Raw genomic sequence first — 25,757 nt, forward strand, 5'->3', positions numbered from 1 at the left:
AGATAGTTACTCCTGCTCCGGCAGAGGACATTCTACACTACTATTACTACGCCATGGTCTCCACTCAAGAAATTGTTTCAATTCATGAAATAATTACCCAACAAAAATTAAAAACCTTGTAGGATTTATAAAAACAATAAAATTTTAAATAAATGTTGTCAACGTCTGTCTCCATAATCCGCGATGCGCGACCTTTGTCCGGCGCATCGGTCTCGCAGCGCCCGCGCACTTCGCACGCGTCCGTTACTTTATTCCAATTTCAAATGATCAATTGCGATCGGACGTTACATTTTTTACTTTAACGACATTTTTTCGCGGCTACTATAAACATACATTGTGTTACAATTTAATTATAAATCTAGTCTGTGACATACTTTTTACAAGTTCTTTTGTTTTAGCATGGTTTTAATTTAAAAAAGAACAATATTTTGTGTTAATTAAAAGTGATGTTTTGTTAAAGTGAAAATTTCTGTAATATGTCTCGAATTTTGTACTTATTGTTTATTGTGTTGATAGAAATAAAATTTGTGAGACTCTATGATGGACCTCAAAATATTACGAGGTATGTATCTAAGTATACATATATGCATGTATTAAATTGTATTCATTGAAAGTATTTCAACACTGTGAAATAGACCCAACAAAGACCTTTTGTGCCCCGGCTTTCTGTGTGTGGTGGCTGGTGAATTATAGACGCGGACCTATAGATACAGGAAGAATTCGTAATTATATTCTTGTGTTTCTAATTATGTCACTTGCTGTGATAAACGACACATAAAGAAAGCCTGAGCAACGCGCTCATCTATAATAAATTTTTAAAATGCGAATTTTTATAGTACGGAGTAGACGCGCAGCAGCTGAGGCCTGATTATTCAATGTTCACATTCTTTGGATGCATAATTATTTGCGAATTAATAGTATAAGAAACAAAAATATGTCAATTGTTTCAGCGTTGGTTATTGTTTTATTTTAATTACAAATATGTTCAACGTTTACAAGTATCTACATGTCCGTTTACGCCACACCGTGGAGCCCCCTCTAAGTATGGAAGCACTCACGGTTTAGTGTCATACGAAAAACACGATTACTATAACTGTTGCCAGATTAGGCGTGATAAAATAGTAATCGGGGACTCGGCGATATTTAGGCTATGTTTGAAATAGGAAAAGGCAATTTTAAGCTACTTAAAATGTTTGGGGAATTACAAATTTTATTGGTGATTTAGTGGGGAAGGGGGTTGGATAATAACTCATCTGGGGGTTCACAAAAGTCTGGCAACACTGAATACTATGGAAAGCTCGTTCGCAACACTCAGTACGAAACGATGAGAACGATATGTAATGTAAAGAAGTTTTTTCGAAATTACCCTTATTTTTTAAAGTTAGCCTGTATAGTACCACTCTTCTCACAAGTTATGTAGCAGGGCTCTACCCCTTGAGAAAGAATTCAGCCAGGAAGTACCTTACATGTTTCTGCCGCCAAGCTGTAATGTAAGCATTACTGCATTCCAGTTTTGAAGGGTACTGGTGAAATTACAGGCACTTAAATTTTATTGAATTGATATTCAATTATTTTCATGTGAAATTACTCCACTAGTTTGTTATAATTATTAATACAAAAATCGAACACTCAGAAAAAAAATCCTTCTATCCGGCCGGATTTTATTAATTTTAAAAATTCTTTCTATTAATAATTATGTAACAAACTAGTGGAGTAATGTCACATAAAAATAATCGAATATCAATTCAATACAAATTTAAATATAATGAACGGCGACATCTCTAGCCGGGGCTGGTAGCTGTAAAGGTATCTAACTGGGTGACGAAATATCATAGATGGCGCCTACGGCTAAAAAGTCATTGAAAAACCAAAATACAAAGATACGACGCAAGCAACATAGAGAAATTCGCATTAAGAAAAGAGAGATCCGCTGGTTCGTTCCGTGGCTTAGTTGGTAAAGCGTCTGGCGGTATGCCAGAAGACGTTGGTTCGAAAAAGTTGGTGGAATTTTTTCTGAGTGTTCTTCTTATCTTTGTATTAATAATTACAGTGATTTGTTAACTTATGTCTCAATGTGACGGGCGCAGTGACTGCCCCTCAGATCTGTGCTATTTAAACATTTGAGTGGCACTGCAACTGTCATGGACGAGCATATCCCTTAAGACCACGCGCACGACTTGTTCGTCCCGTTGCCTGGTATCATTAAAAAAAATCGAGAATGAACCTCCCATGCGAGTCCGATACCAAAATTCCATGTGCCTGTAATTTCACCAGCACCCTTACCCTTCAAAACCAGAACCCAGTAATGCTGGCATTACTGCTCGGCAGCAGAAACACATAACGTGGCAGTTAGTTACTACCAGTTAGTTGCTACTAAGTTAACAAGTCTCATGTGCGGCTCACCAGCACCCTTACCCTTTAAAACCGGAACGTTATAATGCTCAAATTATTGCTTTGGTGGCAGGTAAGTACAGCTAAGGTGTTAAAATTTTCCTAGACGAACTCTTTCACAAATAGCTTTACTGTATTACAATGTATCTGCTCTGTATATTGACTTACAATTATATGGACGTCGGGTCCGCGCTAAAAAGTGTCCGAACTTATAGGGCGTTAAAATCGTATACAGAGCGTCATTCACGCTTTAGTCTTCGTTTGTTCGACTGAAAGCGAAGAAAGCAAAATTAGACAGTACTGCGATAACATTACAATTTAAATTCCACGTTTTAGCTTTTTCATATTCCTTTACATGTCACTACGTTTAAATAGGTTGACTTGGGACATTTTTTTCATGGTTTTTGTATTAGACCCGTCGTCCATTTATTTGTAAGTCAATGGCTCTGTATATTAGTTTAGTTCCATGGTGCATTAGTTTACCGACTATAATACCATAGTATGCGTAGTACGCGTCTATGCCCACACTTCGCTCGGAATGTAGAGTTGTTACATTGTTATTGTCAGTTGCAGTGGAGCTTCTTATGAAAAAGTTCGACCAGGAAAGTACTGCCACCTCACCTATTTCTGTCGCCAAGCAGTACCAACCAACCAGCACCCTTACCCTTCAAAACCTGAACGCAGTAATGCTCACATTATTAAGAGCTCTACTGCTACAAAATCATTAAAATAATATTTTATTACAATACCAAAGAAAATTAAGCCTTTTCATGTAGATAGTAAGGATGTGCAATTACAGGCATATGGGACTTGTCTACTTATGTCTCAGGGTGACTGGCGCAGTGGTAGTGTCCCTCCGATCTTTGCGGTTTAAAGTTGCAACTGTTATGAACAGGCGTGTCGCTTACCACCAGGCTCACGTCTTGTTCGTCCCGTCGCTTGGTTTATACAAAAAATCGCGTTAATACATCCGCATCAACATCCGCTATTGTTAAGGTCAAAAAATCAGCATCCACTGATGAGTAAAGAACCTGCATCAGCAACAACTCTGGTTCGTACACGACGCACCGCAGGTGTGCACAGATGCCAGCCGCGCTGCTCCATTACCATACTTATCTATACCATGGTAATACAACGTTACATTGTATTTAATACCGAATAAATATACTTACAATAAATGTTTAAATAAAAAACTATAGGTCTCGAAAGACCTATATGAGTTCAGTCCGCCTTTTGCGTTTTGTGTGAACTCCAAGAAAAATGCCTTATTGCGCTGTTTTGAAGTACAAAAAAAGAGCCGCACCAAAAATATTACTCGTGGTAGTATTTCATACCATCTTATATTATAGAAATATTTTTTTGTTACAAGTAACTAAAGTAAAGCTTATACCTAGAGAACTAAATTAATAACTCCAATTCGTCGTCGTTTAGCAAATAACCGCTAGATGGCAGCACATTGATTGAAATTGCAACATAATATCAAAACGTCGTAACTTGCAATAATAGGTGTTGATGGTATTGAACTTTGAATGATATGCCAACAGGGTTAAGTTTAAAATATATTAATAATCCAGAATTTGATGATTGTTTTAAAATTTCAAACTACGACCAACCAATATCAAGATTTTGTAGTGTTTCAAATTAAAAATGTGTGAGTATTGGCGACATCGGTTCTCATAGTAATCGAGTCTTAGGTCGCTTCCATTGTTTTTTTTTTCTTCCGTGCTTATAGATATGTATAAATACAAAAGTTGTATATTATATTTAATACCTTTATAAACACACAATAGACAAAATTCCATTAAGAGCGTTCTTAGGAGTATATTCTGCTAGACAGCAATACTTGAAACATTATATTTGAAATATATAAATACTAGAAAACATCACGTAAGTAACTAAAGTACTTGTGTTAAGGAAATCAGAAACAACGGCGGTACAAACATCCATACCTGAGACAATATCGAAAAGTTTTTCTACATTGACTCGGCCAGGGATCGACCCTGGGACCTCAGAAATGGGGACACCATGAAAGCCGGTGTGCAAGCCACCCGACCACGGAGGTCGCCAATAAAAATAAAACAGAAGAATATAGAACGTTCTTTTTTATGTCATTAAAAAAATCTAGAGCGAATCATTTGAAAATAGAATAGGCAATTGGAAAATAAACAGAAAAACATCTGAAATGTTTATTTACTTTTTTATTTTGTGACATCAAATGACGGGACAAACAAGTCGCGCACCTGATGGTAAGCGACACGCCTGTTCATAACAGTTGCAATGCCACCCAAAACTTTAAATCGCAAAGATCTGAGGGGCACTACGACGTAAGTTGACAAGTCCCATGTGCCTGTGATTACCCTTCAAAACCTAACCGTAATGCTTACATTACTGCTTGGCAGCAAGAATAGGTACGGTGGCAGTTCTTGCCTGGACCAGCTCTTTCACAAAAAGGTTTACAAATACTAAAACCAATACACGTATATTAAATATAAAACCCTTTGAGATATAATGGGCATCGCGACAAAGAACCTTGAATGTATTCAATCAATACGAGGAAGCGCGCGGCGCACGCGCAGTTTTTTGCCCTCTAACGGTCGGCGAGACGATTATAATGACCCCTTTGATGGATCCATTGAAAACGGTCCTTTTATACAGGATGCTTGACTTAATTACTTTGCTTGGGTACAGTTACTCATTCGTTCCCTGTAAACCAATTAAGGAAAAGGGTATTATTAACAAAGGATATTACTCTCGTAACTATGCGATCTCCTTCATCGTCATCCCACCTTTTATAACCCGTTTCTCTGGTTCCTGGCCATTTGCTTTTGAAACTTTGAATTTTTGAAATTATTTTCTAATTCCTTTTCTTGGTCATTGTCTGCTTCGTTCCGTCTTCGCTCCAATAAAATTCTCTAAGTGAAAGGACGGGTGCATCATAAACCTCGCGTATTTTAATAAATAATAGTAATAGTAAGATATTTATTCAAACTCTCACAAAAGGAAGGTTGTGTAATTCCAGATTGGTTATTACTTAAGTCAAGCTAGAAGTTAACTACCTTAAACGAGAGACTGGAGTCCATACTAGGTAACTAGACCTGTGTTACAGATCTCCAGGCTCCCTATACAAATTGAATGAAAATGTGTGTGTGTGTGTGTGTGCGTGTGTGTGTGTGTGTGGTGTAATAAAATATAAATAAAATATAAAGCATTGCATGTATGTATATTGTGTATACGTACGAATAGGCCCTTTTGAACCGCCATAAAACATCTTTGACAGCCTCTGTGGCCGAACGGTTACCATGCCGGGTCTGCCACGCAGAGGGTTCAGTTCCCGGGCCGGGAGAAATATTCAAGTCAAAGTATTTATTGCTTCCATGTATTACACAGATCTTAAAATGTAAATACATAGTACCAACATGACCCGGTTAGGGCGCCGCAATTAAAAATAAACAAAAAGAACATAAAATTAATAAAATTCAAAAAAAAACTAGCAGTAAAAGCAATAATTATATGGGTATTAATTATTATATTATAATCATTGTTTTTTCAAACAAACCGACGTTTCGGGCCCTTTACAGGTCCCATGGTCACGGTTGACTGAGGTGGTACAGTCTTCAACCAGTTATGTCTAACATTAATGCAAACCACCCTATTTTTTCACTATAGTTACAATAGTTATTAATTAAATACCTTATTTTTAATTTTACAAAGAGCACATTCAAGGGCACATTACGTAGGCGCCTTTTTTGAACCAATCAACTAACACCACATCCACACACATACATATTACACCCCTACCACAATTTAACGAACTTTTCGTATGAACTCAAAAAGGTCAAAAAGGACGTTCACTTTTGTATTGCACTTCTTTAAGAAACCTATTGCCAAAATATTACAGTCTACTTAAATCGTCTTTTAATTTTACGAGCTCGTCGAGATCCTCATCAACTTCTACTTGGGTCTGGCGGCTACAATGTCTGAGGAATATATTTGTATGGCCTACAAATATTTCTCTCGTGAGTTTTAGTGTAATTTGTGGTTATCTATGTGTGTGTCCATGGCACCCGCGATACGTGGTTTCCCTAATTAGGCTATGATTGCGTTACTTAGTTATTTCATCTAAACTTTCAGTCACAGAATTAAGAGTCTATACAATCTCAAATGGTGTTTTGGTTAATTCCACAAAACAGTGAAAGTATTGAATCCACCACTTTGGAAAAATATATAGTAAAATTAAGGATATACACTGATTACTACATGATGTGAAAACAGAAACTTACCTCGAAATTTTACAAGAAAACCAGTATTTTTTTATATGTTGATCATTGACTTACAAATAAATGGACGACGGGTCTAATACAAAAACCACGAAAAAAATGTCCCAAGTCAACCTATTCGAAATTTAAATTGTAATGTCATCGCAGTATCGCGCTGTCCGTAGAACAAATGAAGACTAAAGCGGAATGTCGCGCTCTGTATACGATTTTAGCGCCTTACAAGTGCGGACACTTTTTAGCGCGGACCGGACGTCCATTCCATATAATTGTAAGTCAATGATGTTGATATATTTATATTTGAACTAAATATAACACGTATAGTATACCAGTATATACATTTTTCAAATAGCTTTAACATCGTTAGTAAAATATTAAATTTTGAAATAAAGCCAGAGTGCCCGCCGCTCGACGTAATTAAACTGAAACGTATTTGTACTGGAAAAAATATAAATTCGAGCTGACGAAGTATCAACTGTTAAAGGAAAAGGAAATAAATGTTTTGAACCTATTCGCTTAAGTCATACGTGGAACCAAATACTGTAGTAATTCGAAAATGGTGGAATTGGGAAAACTCAATTTGAAAACAAAATTACTGAACGTTTGCTGAATGGAACCGATAAATTTATATTGTCGTTTATAAGAGGATAACTAAATATTATGTATAAATAAAAACAATCCCATTACTCGCAATAAGATTCAGTATTTTTTTAATTTTCAAATCGTGTGTTCGCAACGCCAACATTTTTGAGTTACGACAGTATTTGACTTCATATGCAAAGTCGTGTCGGCCATTTTTTAATCTTAACGTATGATTTTTACTAAAATAGCGGATACGTATCCTCGACTATAATATAAATAGATAGTATTAATACTAACTAGAATGTAATGTCAGCATTACTGTGTTCCGGTTTCGAAGGGTAAGGGTGCTGGTGAAATTACAGGCACATGGGACTTGTCAACTTATGTCTCTAAGCTCAGCTCTAAGTGTCGCTCAACACCAGGCGCACGACTTGTCCGTCCCGTCACTTGACAACATAAAAAATACCTGCTTTTTCTAAATGATTGTAATGTGTAGTTTAATTTTAAAAATCCACGGAAAATTCAACCTCACAATAATGTTTTTGATGACATTTTAAAAACAATTAACCTTGCCATATTGAACTAGATTCCAAAATTATGCAAAATACAACAACGGCACCGGAAATCAATGATTTTGATGACAATAGTGTTTTTAACGTTCATTCTTTCGTCGTTAAGTTTTATTTAAACGTATAACTGCAATTGAACGGTTTTTTTAATGTGAAGCGCGTGAATTTGTTCTTCTGGGGTTTTCTTCATAAACCCGACAAAATTGAAAATATTACATACAGGAAAATGTAGAAAACAAAAGACAATGTACAAAAACAAATGTGAATTGAAATATGAATAGAAACATCATTAAAAATTTGGGAAACGCGCGATTGCATCGCTACACTTGGGATTTATAGGCGATTGCATCGATGCAACCGCGTGTTTGTACCGATGCAGTCACGCATTTGCATCGCTGCTAAGTCGCCGTGTGTAACCGCTGCAACGTAACGCACTTCATTAATAATAATAATATTCGATTAATAAAATTCAATTTAATTGATATGTAATGTAATAAATAATGTTAAATTTATTAATGGGTGTATACTTTAATAAAGAAACATTTTATTTATTTATTTTATATGATTTATTTATTAACTGTTAACATTATCTGGATTCTGCGAATTTGGATCTACAACCCTATAAGCGTTTTTTAAATATCTTATTTATAGTTTCAGTTTTATTGTTAGGTGTAAAATCAGTGTAAGTGACATTTTTCAAATAAAAAGAAACTTTCGGTACAAAAATCTCGAAAATTATCAAAATGCTAATGCAATGTATAAGAAGGAGAACAGATTTTTTATTTAAAAGTATACTTTAAAAATGTTTCTTTCTTTCGCATGTTTTGTAAGACCGAAACGGCATAGGCATGCTAAAATGATGTTATTGTATTAATTCTTGCAGTAGATACTGCCATTCTTCAATTTAGATAGAAAGAAAAAACGTTTATTAATGAAATTGATTCTCTGTACACGCATAAATATAATACTTAAGACTAAGACAAGAGACTGAGTAATTTTAAGTAAGTGTGCACACTGGCGCCAAAGAGATAAAAGATCGGGCGAGGCAGGCGCTAATTTCCAGCCGTTCCTTTTTCAGTGTGTGGGCTGAGTCCTAAGAAATTGGTACATGCTGTGTGTATACTCTGTTGTATGCTACATTACAGATTGATGTTACACGTGCGGCACACGATTGTACTGCACAATTCGCATCCCTCATGGAAGAATTGCATAACTGGAGTTACGTTAAAAATGTTTATTGCTCCATTAGATAGATACAGAAAAATATAACCCACTTCCTCTCCAATTCCTGTAATTCTCTTTGCAATATTAGTCGATAGAGTTACAAGAATTGGAGAGGATGTGGGTTATATTTTTCTGTATCTGATGGAGGAATAAACATTCTTGACGTTACTCCACTTATGCCATTCTTCCATGAGGGGTGCGAAGTAATGCTATTCTTGATTTTACGTGGAGGTTTCTAATAGGTCTTACAATATTTTGAAATGAAACAGTTTTACATAATCTGGTTTTCAGTTGATCGGAACGGCGCGTCTATATATTACATCTTTTGCTTCCAGTCCCTGCACGGACAGTAACCACATCTTCCTAGCACCGGGCGTGATATCTCCCAATGGAACAAGTAGAGCCTGTCTCTCGCGGTTCTATACTGACGGTCCAGCACGGGTGACTATTACTCTGTATGATGATGACAAACAGAGCTCTCAAGCTACCAGGGAGTTACCTACAGGTGAATTCTATACATAATTGATAAATAATGAAAATATTTTCATTTAAACTTCCGTGATTTTCACACATTATTTGATTTTTAGTTCGGGATTTAATCATGTATAAAACATATTTTAATTGCCTCGATGTTTCGGACGTATTGCAACGTCCATAGTCTCGAATATAATAATAAGTTTATTGAATATCACGATGTTTTACTATCATGATATTAAATTAAATTGTGAAATTACTCCACTAGTTTGCTATGATATAACAAGCTAATGGAGTAATTTCACAAAAAAAAAATAATATAGAAGTAAAAACACACAAAACATTCAATAAAAAATCCAATGTTTCTTTATTTAGGTACACACCCATTAATAAATTTAATATTACTTATTACATTACATTAAACGGAAAATTATCATTATTAACGTAATAAATAATTAAGAATTAAATTAAATTGAATTTACATTACAAATAATAGTATAATTCTAATAAATTTATTTGTATTTTAAAAATGGAATGTTCGTTTATAAAGTAGCACGTTCATCGTCAATTAATAAATATTAGAACAAATCGAATTAAATCTGGATAATCGTGATTTCAGTTCTGAGTTAAATTTAACTTTAAACTGTTTATACATATGTTCTAAATTAAATTTAGATGTAATTTTCAAAACTAGGACGCTTGATAAAGAATAGACCTTGTTACAGGAGACGGAGGATGCCTGGACATCCGTGTACCGCAGTTGACCAGCACAAGGCCTAAGCTGGTCGTCGTTGTTAAGTAATGTTTATTTAAAATCTGTCTATTTGATTTTAAATATTTTGTTTTATAAGACCTAGCCGCTTTTCAAAACAATACTACAAAATAATGCAGCTGTTAGTGATGTCTTCAATTCGCATGAACCCTAGCCTAAACCCTCGCCTTACAATTATAACATTGATGGCTTTGTAAACTAGATTATTATAAATTAAGCACATTATGAATACAACAGTGTAATCAGATAGAGAGCTATAAGAAAAGTAAATGTTCTTGAAAACAAAAGATAGCGCTTGTGAACATTGGTGCTCGGAGCACGAATGACTAAACTTGACTCGATAAAAAATCACAAACCCGCAAAATTTTAATTTTTTCGTCTACATGTAAATAGCAAATGTTTAGCAAAATAAAAAATCCTACGCAACCACGATGCCGTATCTCCTAGAATGTTATTTAGTGTTGTTTGGAAGAACATGATACCATACAAAAAAATTAAATAAATTAAAGGTGGTTTTCCACCGACGAGGCAAGACGATGCAAAGCGACACGAGAACAAGTACTCGCGCTATGGTTGTGGATAGTGAAGATTCAATGCTTTTCAGTTCATCTAGCGATAAATACGCGGCTGAGTAACATGTTCTGTAAATTATTATTATTAAATATGTAAATCTTAAATCGTTTGTACCCTACATATCGCGACGGATATTGATAGCCATCTCGAGCTCGCGCGAAAAAGTGATTCCGTTGCAGAGTACAATACTCTGTGTATGCAGCATATTACAGCAATATTATTAGCAATATTACATCAATGTTTGCCCCACTGATGCTCGTCAATACGACCATTTCTATCGAAAAAGAGAGAATTGAAATTTTGCCATACTATTTTCAATCCTCAAGCACCTTAACGATCTTCTATATCCAGGTACCCAAACCACCACTGTACATGGGAGCAACACCTCTTCGTGCGTGTGTCAGGCGGGAGGGCAATAGCCGTGCTGACTGAGCGCGCGCGCTACAGGCCTTTGGACACTGTGCGCGCGAGACTCATTGTGCTAAAGCCTGATCTCACTCCTGCTTATCGCATGGTGAGTCTATTAATTCCAACCTCAAGAATTATTTAGAGAAATCCCACCAGAGACTATGGAAAAGTGTTAAACATTGCATCTTCGTGCTTACCTTCGCACAGGGCACATAAGAACATAATTACAACTGTTTTATTTGAAAAAAAGTTATTCGAGTCGGTTAACGGAGCGTAAATGCATTCATCCCCCAGTTTGCCTCCCTTAGAGCTAGAAATTTTCTTCAAATTTAAAAGGGACTAATACTGAGGTACCCTCTTTCCAACAAAAAAGATCATCAAAACCGGTTCCGGTACCGGATACCGGAGTAATAATACCGGAGTAATTGCGATATTTATATAATAAAATACCGGAGTAATTGCGTAGCATACCTACACACACAAAAAGAAATACAGTCGAATTGAGGACCTCCTCCTTTTTTAAAGTCGGTTAAAAACAATTGTAAGTCAATGGTAACAAGCATATAGAAAAATTCATGAGATCTACTGGTACGTCCCGTAGCTCAGCTGGGAAGGCGCTGGTTCGAATCCAGTCTGATACAGTACAGAACGAACTAGTAGACATTATGAATTTTTGTAGTGTTTGTTGTAGATGTCTGTTTTGGATTTTTAGTTGAAGTCGGTTAATAAATTATTACCACTACGCTGCATGGTTCAAAACAAAAATCAGTACAGTGATAATGCCCATAATATCTTTGTCAACGTCTAAGTCAAATAATGAATTATACCATAGGTAAAATTTTTACACATGAAAACATTGACTTACAATTATATGGACGTCGGGTCCGCGCTAAAAAGTGTCCGCACTTGTAAGGCGCTAAAATCGTATACAGAGCGCGACACTCCGCTTTAGTCTTCATTTGTTCTACGGACAGCGCGATACTGCGATGACATAACAATTTAAATTTCGAATAGGTTGACTTGGGACATTTTTTTCGTGGTTTTTGTATTAGACCCGTCGTCCATTTATTTGTAAGTCAATGCATGAAAACGTCATTTTTTAAGCTACTGCTCGTTCACTGTGCCGACTTCCTTGAAAAGAACGAGCAAGAAATTTTATGGATTGCTCTTTTCAAATAAACCTAAATATTATAGAATAAACTTCGAATCATATTTGTGTGGAATCTAGACTCATGTTGTCTTTCCATACCTACATCTTTTTAATTAAAATATTTTTAATGTAAGTTTTAAACCTAGGAAATGATAATCTTAATATATTCTCCGGAATCTTATTGTAAAACTATAAAGTACCTTAGTTAAACGAAATTGTGGTACCATGAGTTGGCTTAGTTTTAAGATTAATATTATGGATTTCTTCTTTCTTAACGAAATTATGTATTTGTAGTTATTAGTATTTTGCGATTTAAAGCTCTGTAATGTAAGCATTACTGTGTTCCGATTTTGAAGGGTAAGGGTGTTGGTTGAAGTTAGTTGAAGCACATTTGACTGGTCAATTTTATGTCTCAGGGTGACGGGCGTAGTGGCAGTGCTCCTCAGATCTTTAGGATTTAAAGCTCTGAGTGGCACTGCAAATGTTATAGATAGGCGTGTCGCTTACCACCAGCCGCACGACTTGTTCTACCCATTACTTGGTATTATAAAAATAACATGTAGCTGTAATAAATTAGTCAAAAGTAACGAATATTCTTAGATCTGCATGAGAAAATACTTATAATAGCGAAGTTATCGCGTAACATACATACAAAAAAAAACATACAGACGAATTGAGAACCTCCTCCTTTTTTTTGGAGTCGGTTAAAAATGTACGATAGCTTTGTCTTTAAAACCGTCATGTTATCTGCGCGTATTAAAGCGTTACACGTCATTGAGTTAAACAACAGATGTCCATACCGTTTATGGAACTGTACATTACACACGACGTATCTTTAGAAACAATAGTAAGCACATAATGCGTTCTTGGTCTTGCTCATAAGGTAAAACTTTACTTCCGAACTTTAGACTTTGTTTATAAGGTCTAAAGTTCGTAATTATCGCCCTGTCTCTTAGTAGCAGTAGAGCTCCTTATGAAAGAGTGCGTCCAGTGAAGTACCTGTTACCTATTTCTGCCGCCAAGCAGTAATACGAGGGTTACTGCGTTCCAATTTGGAAGGGTAAGGTTGAGACATAAGTTGACAAGTCCCATATAACTGTAATTTCACTAGCACTTCTTTCACAAGGAGCTCTTCTGCTAGTAAGACGGGATATGTTGTAGTTAACTAACCTGTTCCCGTATCACGACTATCTATCGTAACAGTGTCGTGGACATTTATTTTATTGTTGAACGACTGTCGTGTCTAGCTGTACCCCCTGGATCGTGGGTGACGAAACTTTATCGGTTCACTGCAGCCGCCTTGTGGTAGGCACGACATTTTTTCTTTCGTGTCGTTTTATTTATCTTCAGACGACAGTCGTTGTAGCTTTTCCCATTAACACGACAGTCTGTCGTCGTAACGTCGAAAAAGTCGTGAACGACAGTTAATCGTGGTGTGCTGTATGTGAACAACTTCATTTAAATATACAAGCCACGACACTTTAAACTGCACCACTATCTGTCGTCACGACATGATGGGAACGCGCCCTAAGTCCAATTCGAATCCGAGAGAATACGAATATCGCTTGAATACCCAGAAATAATAATAATAATAAACCATTTATTTCATAGCCCATAAGATAATGGTGTTAGTTACAAAAGAAAACCTTAGAACTATTGATGATGAACACATTGAATTTTGAGATATTGATAGAAAATTTAAGTATTAAAATTTGGAAAATGCACAATTATTACTTAATTTGACCAATTGTAATGTTTACCCATTGACTTACAAATAAATGGACGACGGGTCTAATACAAAAACCACGAAAAAAAATGTCCCAAGTCAACCTATTTAAACGTAGTGACATGTAAAGGAATATGAAAAAGCTAAAACGTTGAATTTAAATTGTAATGTCATCGCAGTACTGTCTAATTTTGCTTGCTTCGCTGTCAGTCGAACAAACGAAGACTAAAGCGTGAATGACGCTCTGTATACGATTTTAACGCCCTATAAGTTCGGACACTTTTTAGCGCGGACCCGACGTCCATATAATTGTAAGTCAATGTGTTTACATATAACTTTAAAATTGTACAGTCAAAACAATGGACAACTCAGGACGCCATTGCCACTGTCACGCACTCGCTTTAGCAGAGACGACTTTTTTTACGCCTAGTAGCATAAAAGTTATCTGTTCGCGTTTCAGCAAACATGCCTGACATGATGCACTGCAACCGTGACAATCCCAGCAGCATCCTAAAGATGTTATTGTATTGTACTCATATTGAATTGTATGTACGCTGTGTATACCTAACCCATAGACTACTCGAATACATTGACTGACAAAAAGCTTTAAAAAGCGTAAATAAAATAACCCTTTTTTTTTTTTTTTTTGACGGGGGGGAAATCTTTATGGTTACCCCCAGGCCCAGGGAGACGTTGGGGGGGGCCGGGGCCTCCCCCCTGGCAGGCCCATACCCCCTCCCCCCCCCCCCCCCCGGGGTTTTCCTCTCGCCGGTTGAGTCGGCGCCGTGGGATCGGTGAACATTCACCACGACGCCGCCCGGAAAAAAAATGACCCCTGTGACATTTCGGACCATCATTTCTCGAATTCGGAACTATCAGACGAAGTGCAAACGCTCTTAGTGTATTATGTAAATGACTGATAAATAAGTAAATAAATAGTACATTACTTACATTACCTATTTAACGTACGTTACATATAAGTAATTCCAGTCTAATTTAAATCATTTAAAAATGAACCAAACCGCATTGACGACACGGTCAATGCTCAAAGATTACTTTTATAACGGTACCACATCTCGGTGAACCTAATTGAACTCATTTCCGATATTTTATTGTTGTTATGGTACATTGTAATTACTTTTAATGAAAGAATAACTTTCCGTTATTTTATTCTGGGTCAAGCGGAATGGACGCTATGTTTTTTTATTGTGATTGTACCGTATGTGAACTGATCTGGAAAACACGGGGAAAGGTCGACCTTGTCGTACAGCATTAACCTTATTATACGTCCCACAGCTGCGCACGGGTTTGCCCGTTTGGGCCCAGCCGTTTGCACTGTGGGCACAACATGATAAGGTGTCGGGTTCTATTCCCGATGGGACAAGGGGGTCTACTTTAAATACCACCGTTAAGAACACCCTGTGTCTCTGTAAAGATGAAGTGTGACGAAAGAAAAAGACACATTTGATTTCTATTTAGCGACAAAAAAATGCGTTTTTGGCGCCTATTTAATTACGTTTCGTCATTCAACATTTAATATGATTTTATCTTAACTAGTGTTGGGTCATGGAAAAATTTCCATATCGAATAATCCATATTTTTCTAAAAAATTGATATTTTCCAAATATTTTTCCACGTTTGACAGTCGACTCCTGTGAAAAGTTGCAGATACTGGACGAGCTATTATTGTAAAGACTTTTTTTTTATAATTCTCTTTTTTCGCTGTTGTCCAACCGTTATGCCTAAATCTCGTTTTTCGCTTGCTTCTATCTATACAATTTCATTTTATAATTCACGCTAAATAAATCTTGAAATATTTATAAACGTAGAACATAATATGAGCCTTCGAATCATATTTTTCCAAATTTTGGTAATTTGGGTTGTTGCGGATCGCCCGCTCCGCTTGCCGTTACCACGGCTCATCGCGTATCGGCGCTAAATTATTTATTTATATAGTGCAACGAAGATCTTTATATTTAGATTTGAAGGGCACTACCACTACGCCTATCAACCTGACATGTAAATTGACAAGCATTACCCTTTAAAACCGGAACGCAGCAATGATCACATTACTGTTTGGAGGCAGAAATAGGTAACGTGGCAGTTCCTCACTGGACAAACCCTTCCACAAGGAGCTCCACTGCTACTAAATAATATAATAATACTCTTCAATACCGTAGAGAGAAATGCGTTGCGATACTTTGAAGCCATTCTTTGTACCTTATTTCATAAAATATTGTAAAATAGCCATTGACTTACAAATAAATGGACGACGGCTCTAATACACAAACCACGAAAAAAATGTCCCAAGTCAACCTATTTAAACGTAGTGACATGTAAAGGAATATGAAAAGCTAAAACGTTGAATTTAAATTGTAATGTCATCGCAGTACTGTCTAATTTTGCTTGCTTCGCTGTCAGTCGAACAAACGAAGACTAAAGCGTGAATGACGCTCTGTATACGATTTTAACGCCCTATAAGTTCGGACCCTTTTTAGCGCGGACCCGACGTCCATATAATTGTAAGTCAATGAAAATAGCATAAAATATTGATACGTTCATTTAATATCCTCTGCCTTCCCTATATCTATTTGTGTATTTTCCCCTATCTATGTCTTTTATCTAAATAAGTCTTTATATATCTTCTCAAGAAATCTTAAACGATGTCAATGTTAACAAGGAGTATCCTCCACGCACGATGTTCGTAAATTGCGCTTCGTTCATCCTGCCAATTATTGTGATTTATTGTTTGTGTACTTGTTTAGATATATTGTGAATGATTACTAAGTGAATAGAAGGGATTGCCCTTGAGTATATTGTCCTTAAGTACAGTGATGGGCAGTGCGTTTGGAAGCCAATCAACCCGACGGTGTTTAACGTTTTTACCTAAAGCACCGGGTTTTAACCCATTCCTGCCAAAAATCGTGGGCGAAAACTATGATAGGCATACACGGAAGTTGGTGAAATTGCATATTTATCATTTTTAGACGAAAAAGAGGCAATTCCACACACTACGTACCATTACAGTGGACTGCCCTGTACTCTCGTTCTTCGCCATCCGAAGCAATGGCAAATAAATAATACTCGACCAAAGTTAAAAGAAGCACGATGCGAATGAAGCTTCTTACTTGACATTGTGTTTTTACTTGATCGAGTATTACTTATTTAACAGTTGGTTTCGGACGGAAAATGAGAATAGACCCTATGTGGACTCTCACTTACTACTCGGGATGCATTATTACGATCAGATTTTTATGAAAATCGATTTAATTGTATACGACCTAAAGATTTCTTGTATCGATTGATTTCAATGCGATTTTCAAGCGAATTGATTCAATAGGAAGGTAATGTGTGAGCAAGCAATAAACATTTTGTAATAATATCATTGTCAATATCATTTAAATAAAACTCGATTTACGAATATTTTGTTGTAAATAGTTCTTGCCCTCGATTTCGGGCATTCATGAGTTTTAACCCGATTTAAACCGAATTAATAATGCGCCGGGTTAAAACGCGGGCGCTTGCCCGTCTCTGAAGGTAAATGATATATGTAAGTATCTATTTAAATAAGCGTCTTATACTTTAGACTGCGTTCTGTTGGTGATTAAATGTCTGGTTCGGCTTGAAAAAATATTACTCTTTAAAATAAGTTTACGGTCCATTAGCTAGCGATATTCAATATTTACAACGAACTATATAACTTGAATTATAATCAAAAGAACCCACGATACAAAACAGTGTAAAGTTACCTAAACGTTAACAGTTCGTCGGGATCAATTTATTGGGTCACCAATTTAGGAGTTTCAGGTTGCCAAATTAGGTGCTGGGTAGCTACAGGTATATATATCTTCAGTGAAAAGCCAATTATGAGAACTAGAATACGTTTATTGGCAAATCTGGCTATACTTATACAAATCTGAAAGCGCTGAATAGTATACTCTCTGAGTATAAAAAACACAATCAACCAATCAGAGGGCCTATATTATTTGCAAGAGCGAGACAGATATATTGCTATCTCACTAGTATAAAAATACACAGCTCGTGGGTTTGACGCCCAGAATAATGATGCGCGATTGCGAATGATATCGATATTCGACTCGTTAGTAATTATATACTATAGTCTGTCTTTTTTGAAGACGGAGTAAAGTGACAGTCCATTGCGCAAAAGAGTTGCCCGCTTGTGAGCAGCTAGTGATTGCAGTTGATAAATATTCTATCGACTAACGAGTAAATATTGGTCACACTTATGGAGTAAATTGCTGAACTTGTATCATTTGGACCATCCTCAACCCATTATTCGTCCAATTACTGGGCACAAGTCCTTTTGAATTGTCAATTTTTGTAAGTTCATACATACACTGTATTTAGAACTATGTTTATGAAAAATACAAAGAGGAGGCATTCTTTAAAGTTTTTCATTTTAATTCAATATAGATAATCGAATCCGGCTATTCTTGTTAAAAAATAATAAAAATTATGAATAAATAAAAATTAATCTCGATGGTAGTAGGTCAACTGTCAATATAAAAATAAAGAATTAGTAATCATTAGAACGTCGTAACATTCACAATTCAGTAATTTTTGGAAAAATTTCATCTTCTTTCACAATTTATCGATAAAACTATCGATAACAACACCATAACTATTTAAAATTTTATGAAAACTGGCAACCCTAAAAATGTTATTTTACTCCGTCTTCAAAAAAGACAGACTTTAATCCTATCATTCGAATAATAAATTAGTGACTTACTAATTTACTCGTTTATTATTAATGACCATTCATGGCTTGTCCATAGATTCCATAGAGCACAACGGCACTTGTGATCACGTGGTATATATTGTAAATACTGGTATATACTGGAGATATGGTAAATACCGTATAAATGTGACGGACACAGGAACATTTTGACATGGACATGGTGAATGATCTGGTGGATTGCCATCTGGTGGACATAATAATAACTACATTCATTCGACACGAGTTCTAGTTTTAGCAGCAGCAGACCTCCTTGTGAAATATTTCATCCTGGGAAGTACTCCCACATTACCTATTTCTGCCGTCAAGCAATTACTATGAGCGATATTGCTTTTCAGTTTTGAAAGGTGTAGGTGAAATTACAGACACATGGTTGTTTTCAACTTATGTCTCAGAGTGACAGAGATTCATCTCAGAGATTTGTTATCAATGCGTATTTTATTCAACGCACTTCATTAGAATAAAACAATTTTCACCACACAAGTGCATAAGCGGCCGGGGATAACTAAATATACGCAGAACATCTAAAAAAACTTTTTCACCTCACTGACTCGGAAAGTCTTTCTTTATCATTAGAAATGGTATTTAGAAATTCGAACTTGAGTCTGTGGTAGGTGCACCGATGAAAAAAAAACATAAACATACACGTTCAACTACGCGTAATATAAATCCGTGGGTATATTTTATTCTTATTATTGGTGACAATAAATTGACAACGATAACTAATTTTGTTTATTAAAACTGATTTGTTATAGTCCAACTGTTTTTTTTTCATCTACCATTTTCCTCGCTATAGTGAGGTGAAAAATTGTGTGTTTTGCGTCTCGTATCTTGAAACCCTTGCGGTCAGGATTGGCTTGCTTCATACAAGCACGGGCATCAAACAACAACTTAGCAACCTTGCATAACAAATAACTATTCTTTACAGATTGATGAAATCTGGCTGGAAAGCCCACTTGGCACACGCGCGGCTACATGGCAGCGCATGCGCACCCGAATGGGCGTGGGGCAGCTACAACACAAGCTAGATGTCCACGCGCCTTCGGGGCGGTGGATCATCAGAGCAAGACTTGCTGATGGATCACAGGTTCTCAACAATATTTCTTACGCATGTTTTGTGTTTGTAACTTCTCCAATGCGGAGAACCAAGACGAAGATAAGAATACTATATTAAATTTTTATTGAATAGATATTCAATTATTTTTGTGTGAAATTACTCCACTAGTTTGTTATAATTATTAATACAAAGATCGAACTCTTAGAAAAAAATAATAGATTTCTTATAGATACAGCTAAAGAGTCGTTAAAAAACCGTGAGGTCCGCTGGTTCGTTCCGTGGCTTAGTTGGTTGGTTGGTAGTCTGCCACGGTATGCTAGAAGACGTCGGTTCGAATCCGGACGGATCGAAAGATTTTTTTCTGAGTAATCGATCTTTGTATTAATACTACATTAGGAAATGAAACTATTTTTCCGGATTTAAATTGTGTATATTTGTTTTTGAAACAAACCTACATTTCGGGCCCTTTTCAGGTCCCATGGTCAAAAACAAATATACGCGATTTAAATCCGGAAAAAATAGTTTCATTTCCTACGTGTAACAATCGCGAAAACCTAAATACTATATTACTTAAAATCAATTAATCCTCTTACTAGACCCTTTACAAACACATGGGACTTATCAACTTATGTGTCAGGGTGACGGGCGCATTGGTAGTGCCCCTAAGATCTATACTATTTAAAGCTCTGAGTGGCACTGCAACTGTTACGGATAGGCGTGCCGCCTTACAGCTAGTCCACTTACGTGCAATTGTTCGTCTAAAGTGACGACTTGGTAATATACACTTAACTTAACTTAACTTTAACTTTTTTTTTTTTTTTCGGGGGGGAAATCTTTATGGATACCCCTGAGCCCAGGGAGACCCAGGGGTTATGTGGGGACTCTCCCTCCACACTGGAAGGCCTACCCCACTAAAACCCCCCCGGGTTTCCCTCTCGCCGGTTGAGTCGGCGCCGTGGGATCAGTGAACATTCACCACGACGCCGCCCGGCCGCCCTAGCTTGCGCCAGGGCTCCCGCGCCAACGAAGGGACGAGTCGGTTGTCCTCCGACCCGCCCCCCAGACGAGTGAGGCCGTGCAATGTAGGCTCCGGAGTCCCTGTCCAGAGCCCGCTGGTCTCACTAGGGGATCAGGCGAGCAGCGAACTGCCTTCGCCTTCTCCCCGTACGTCTGCGCCGGAGCGGGTGCGCGTCCGCCGCGTCCTCGCGCACCCGCTCCGCGGCCTCCTTTTGCGACATAACCTCTGTGCAAAAGGAGGCCATCGCCTCCCAGGACTCCTCGCTATCGAGCATGGCGGCAACCACGCTCGGCAGCGAGAGGTCCTGCCCTATAGTCCCCGTCAGAGTGCGGCGCTGCTCATCCCACCGGCTACACACCTCTAGGGTGTGCTGCGCGGTGTCATCCGCAGCGCCGCACTCGTGGCACGACGGGGACGGTTCCCTCCTCGCCACCTTGTGCAGGTAGTGACCGAAGCAACCGTGCCCGGTCAGCACCTGCACAAGGTGGTACGACAGTGGCCCGTGGGACCGGTTTACCCACTCTACGAGGACAGGGCGAATCGCCTCTATGGTACGAGCACCATAGGGGGGATCCGCCAAGCCCTCTTTCCACCGGTCCCGCATGCGCTGCGCCGCGAGGCGGCGCTCCCGCTCCACCTCTTGGGGAGCGGGTCGCTCGCCTCGGTCCCTCATTCCCCGCCGGTAGGTGCGGACCTCCGCCAGGACCTCGGCTTCGAGGTCCCACGGCGGAGTACCGGCGAGGACGCATGCGGCAGCGCAGGCCACCGTCATGTACGCCCTGCACATTCGCAGGGCGACCACCCTCTGGGGCCTCCTCAGCAGCGACTTCGTCGCCGCTGATAAGGCCCCACTCCAAATGGGAGCCCCGTATAAGGCCATACTCCGGGTCACCCCGGCGTATAGCCTTCTGCATGGGGCTCCCGGCCTCCCGAGGTTGGGCAGGAGCCTGCCCAACGCCGATGCGGCGCCCACTATTCGGGGAGCAAATTGCCGAAAATGCTTCCCGAAGTTCCATCGCCGGTCTAGGACAAGTCCCAGATATTTCATCTGGGACTTGACCGGGACCGATACTCCCGCGATGGAGATGTGGGCGCCTGCCGGCACCGCCCAACCTCTACCCCTCCCGCCGAAGACGGCCACATCCGTCTTCGGCACGGCGACCTCGAGCCCCAGCAGTTGTATTCGGCGGACCACCATGTCCGCCGCTACTGAGGCTCTTCGGGCCGCCTCCTGGAAGGTGGTCCCCCGGACGGCCACCAGCGTGTCATCGGCGTACGCGATGACCGCCGTCCGGGGGAGCAGCACGCCCCTCAGCACCCAATCGTACCCCAGGTTCCACAGTAGTGGTCCTAATACGGACCCCTGGGGTACTCCGCACCTCATTGGGCGCTCGGCGCGCCTCCCTTCCCTCGTCTGGTAGAGCACCACCCTGTCCTCCAGGTAGTGCTCCACCAGACGGCTGAGGTACCTGGGGATATTATGGTACCTCAGCGCCTCCCTGATAACGGCGAAGGGGAGAGTGCCGAAGGCGTTGGCTATGTCCAACGACACAGCCACCACGCCTTCCCTCTCGCCGTTACTCTCCTCCACGATGTGTCGCAGCGACTCCAGGGCGTCCAGGGTGGAGAGTCCAGCCCTGAACCCGTACTGCCGCTGCGACACATCGGGGCCTGTCCCCCTCAAGTGTTCGTTGATCCTGGAGGCGATGTTTCGCTCCAGGATCTTCGCCACCTCGTCCAGCAGGACGAGGGGCCTGAACCCCGAGGGGGAGTCCGCAGGTCGGCCCGGCTTGGGCACCAGGACGAGCCTTCCCTCCTTCCAGCATCTCGGGAACAACCCCGTCCTCAAACAGTCATCCATGAGATGCTTGAGGCGGGTCCCGAGATGCTTCAGGGCAACGCGAAGGACTCGTCCCGGTACCCCGTCCGGGCCGGGAGCCTTCTTCCGCCCCCGCAGCCGTCCCACCGCCGACTCCAACTCCCCCTCGGTGATTTCCGGGGGGGGTTCCTCAGTCTGCCCCCCGTCTGCTCTGAGGGGCACCATGGCCGGTGGGGTGAAGGGCTGCGGTTCGGGGAAAAGGCCCTCCACCACCCGGTTGAGGAGATTCAGCTCCAGTGACTCCATGGGAGATGCGCCGTACATTTTGTTGCGCACAACTTTGTACGGCCTCCCCCATGGGTCCGCGTCCAGGGTGGCCAAGAACTCCTCTTTCGCGGAGTCCTTGGCCCGCCCTATTGCGACCTTCAGGGCCTGCCTCGCGGCCTGAAGGGCGCTGTGGAGCCTTCTCTCCTCACTTTGGGTGTGGCGCCTGCGGCGGCATCGGCCGTAGGCCCGCCGGGCCGTGGTACTGGCGGTGCGGAGGTCCCCAATCTCCGCGGTCCACCAGTACACACTCTTTTTGCCCGGGGTCCCTCTGACCCTGGGCATGGCCCGCTCGCAGACGGCGGTCAAGTCTTCCCTGAACTTGACCGCCCTCTGCTCCACGTCGACGGTGGCCGGTGGGGGGGGGGCACCACGCCTGGACCATGGCTGCTTCCTCTGCGAGCTCAAGGTCCAGGCGGGTGAGTGCCCATTTGGGAAAGCCCCCCCGGGGGCCGTGTTGGAGGCCGTCGTGGGCGGCGTATGGGAGACCCTCATCCGTATATATTTATGATCGGAGAGGGTCTCCTCGTCCTCCAGGACCTGCCAGCCTGATACTCGCGCGGCTAATGAGGGGGTCGCAAACGTGACGTCCACGATTGACCCCCCATTTCGCCGAACGCACGTGTTGGCTTGGCCCCGGTTGAGGATGGCTAGCCCTAGGACTGCCGCCCAATTTTCCAACTCTGGCCCCCTGGTATTGGTGACCGGAGAACCCCACGCCGCGCTCTTGGCGTTGAAGTCCCCCAACACCAACACCGGCGTCGGAGCTGCCCTCCTCACCGCCCTCTCTAGGGTCTCCAGGAACGCCTGGAATTGGGCTTGGGTGCGGTTTGGAGTGAAGTACACCCCAATTAGGATGACTTCTCCCCACCTCGCCGCCACGAACCCTGACCCGCGTTCCTTCACCACTAGAGGGGGGGAGTGTCCGGCAGTCGACGCCACTATGGCCACCGTCTCCTCCCGATCCCCCGCCCAATTCCCCCGCGGGGGGACAAAGTATGGCTCCGCCACAGCAGCCACCGCAACCCCCCACTCCGCCATGGCCTGGACCAATAGGTCCTGTGCCCTGGCGCAGTGGTTGAGGTTGCCCTGCAGTATAATATGGTGGCGTGCTGGCATTACTGCTCCATACTTTGTCCCTCAATAGGGGGGGGGCCTGGGGTCCCCGCCGACTTGCCCTTGGTGGGGGAGGGAGCGCAAGATCGCCCCCCCATCACGTGGTCCGCTGGACGGCGAGCCGCGGTGCAGACCGAGCATCGCGGGGTCGCCGTGCACCCGGAGGCCGAGTGTCCCACCTGGCCACACCTGAAGCAGAGCCCGCTCCTGTCTACACTGGACGGGCAGAGGGCTCTGGTGTGACCAATCCCCATGCACCTGAAACAGCGCATGGGGAGGGGCTCCATCACATGGACCCCGGCGGAGGACCACCCCACCAATATGCGGCCGGCAGCCGCCACCCGTTGGGCTGCCGTCACCGGGCAGCGGACGAGGGCTGACCCCCTCCCGTTGGGGGCCAGTCTGACGGCTCCCACGCTCACGGCGGACTGGGGGCATTGGCCCTTCGCGGCCACCACCGCCCGGATCTTCTCCGGGGTCACTGACTCGTCAAAACCGGTGACCCTTAGATCGGCGGTTTTGGTAGGCCGCGTTACTGTCGCCAGCCCCCCGATCGCCTCCTCCAGCTTGGCCGCCAGGGTGTCGGCCTTCTCGGCGCTGGTCGCCCCGGGCACCTCGACTATGCGGGCACCCGTCTGGGTATTCCGCACCCGCACGTGCGGGATGCCGAGGCTGCCCAAATCAACCGCAGCGGTCGCCGCCTCAAGGACCACCTTGTAAGTGGCCCCCTTTTCCGCCACCGCTTCGGGCCTCAGCGTGATCACCACCGCCGATGATCTTGGGGTGGCGAGAGCCCTGGGTCTGGGAGCCGTCTTAGGGGCCGCCTTGGCGGGGGCCCGTGCCGCTTGGGGGGCGGCAGCTGCCGCTTTGGCCTTTCTGGCCTTGCGGCCGACTACCTGTGACCAGGGCGTTTCCGCCTGGTCAGTCGGCGTGGAGGCCGTCGCGTCAGGGGCGGTAGGGACGGCGAGAACGGCGGTGGGCGCCGCACGAGGGGCAGCAGTCACCTTCCGCGGGGGAGCCTTCCTCTTGGCCTTCTTGCTGGGCCGCTGGCCGGCAGGCGCGTTTCGAGCCAGTGAGGGGCCCGGTGTCGACTCGGGGGCCGCGGCGGAGGGGAGCAACCTCGGGGCGACTGCGGTGACGGCAGGCGTCGCCTCGGGGGCGGGTGACCCCGTTCTGCCGCCCAGGGGGGGGCGTAGGTACTCCGCAGGGAGGCGTCTTTCGATGTCCCGTCCCGTCCCCTCCCCGTCCCCTTGAGGTTAGAGGACTTGGCGGACTCCGCCAATATTGCTGCGAGGCCGTCTCGTGCCTCCTGGGCCAGGGTCTCTCGCATGAGGCCCGCCATGCCATCGGGTTCAGCCTCTCCGGCCTGACCCCGGCCCAGGGCCTCCTTGAAGAAGGCCGCGTCCGCATCCTTCTGGAGGGCGTTCCACTCTGACGAGCTAGAGCGCCCCCTCCCTGCCGTTGCCGCACCGGGGAAGGACTTCCCGGGGCCTCTAGGTCTGCCCCTACGGGCCGTGCTAATCT

The 25,757-nt window shown here is 42.2% G+C and overlaps 1 protein-coding gene across 1 annotated transcript in view; it reads left to right on the top strand.

Moving 5' to 3' along the window:
• Nucleotides 1-222: 222 nt before the first annotated feature.
• The window catches only part of LOC113231116 (alpha-2-macroglobulin-like), a 63,835-nt gene continuing 38,300 nt past the window's right edge, over nt 223-25,757 (top strand). The window contains exons 1-5 of the mRNA XM_026465287.1: nt 223-562; nt 9,376-9,545; nt 10,240-10,312; nt 11,211-11,373; nt 19,828-19,986. Of these exons, the coding sequence (XP_026321072.1) occupies nt 477-562; nt 9,376-9,545; nt 10,240-10,312; nt 11,211-11,373; nt 19,828-19,986 (651 nt within the window). The 5' untranslated portion in view covers nt 223-476. The remainder of the gene's footprint in view (nt 563-9,375; nt 9,546-10,239; nt 10,313-11,210; nt 11,374-19,827; nt 19,987-25,757) is intronic.

The sequence above is a fragment of the Hyposmocoma kahamanoa genome, unplaced genomic scaffold (genome assembly GCF_003589595.1).
Source record: "Hyposmocoma kahamanoa isolate Upper Pololo Valley unplaced genomic scaffold, ASM358959v1 64, whole genome shotgun sequence".
In the NCBI taxonomy this organism is placed as follows: Eukaryota; Metazoa; Arthropoda; class Insecta; order Lepidoptera; family Cosmopterigidae; genus Hyposmocoma; species Hyposmocoma kahamanoa.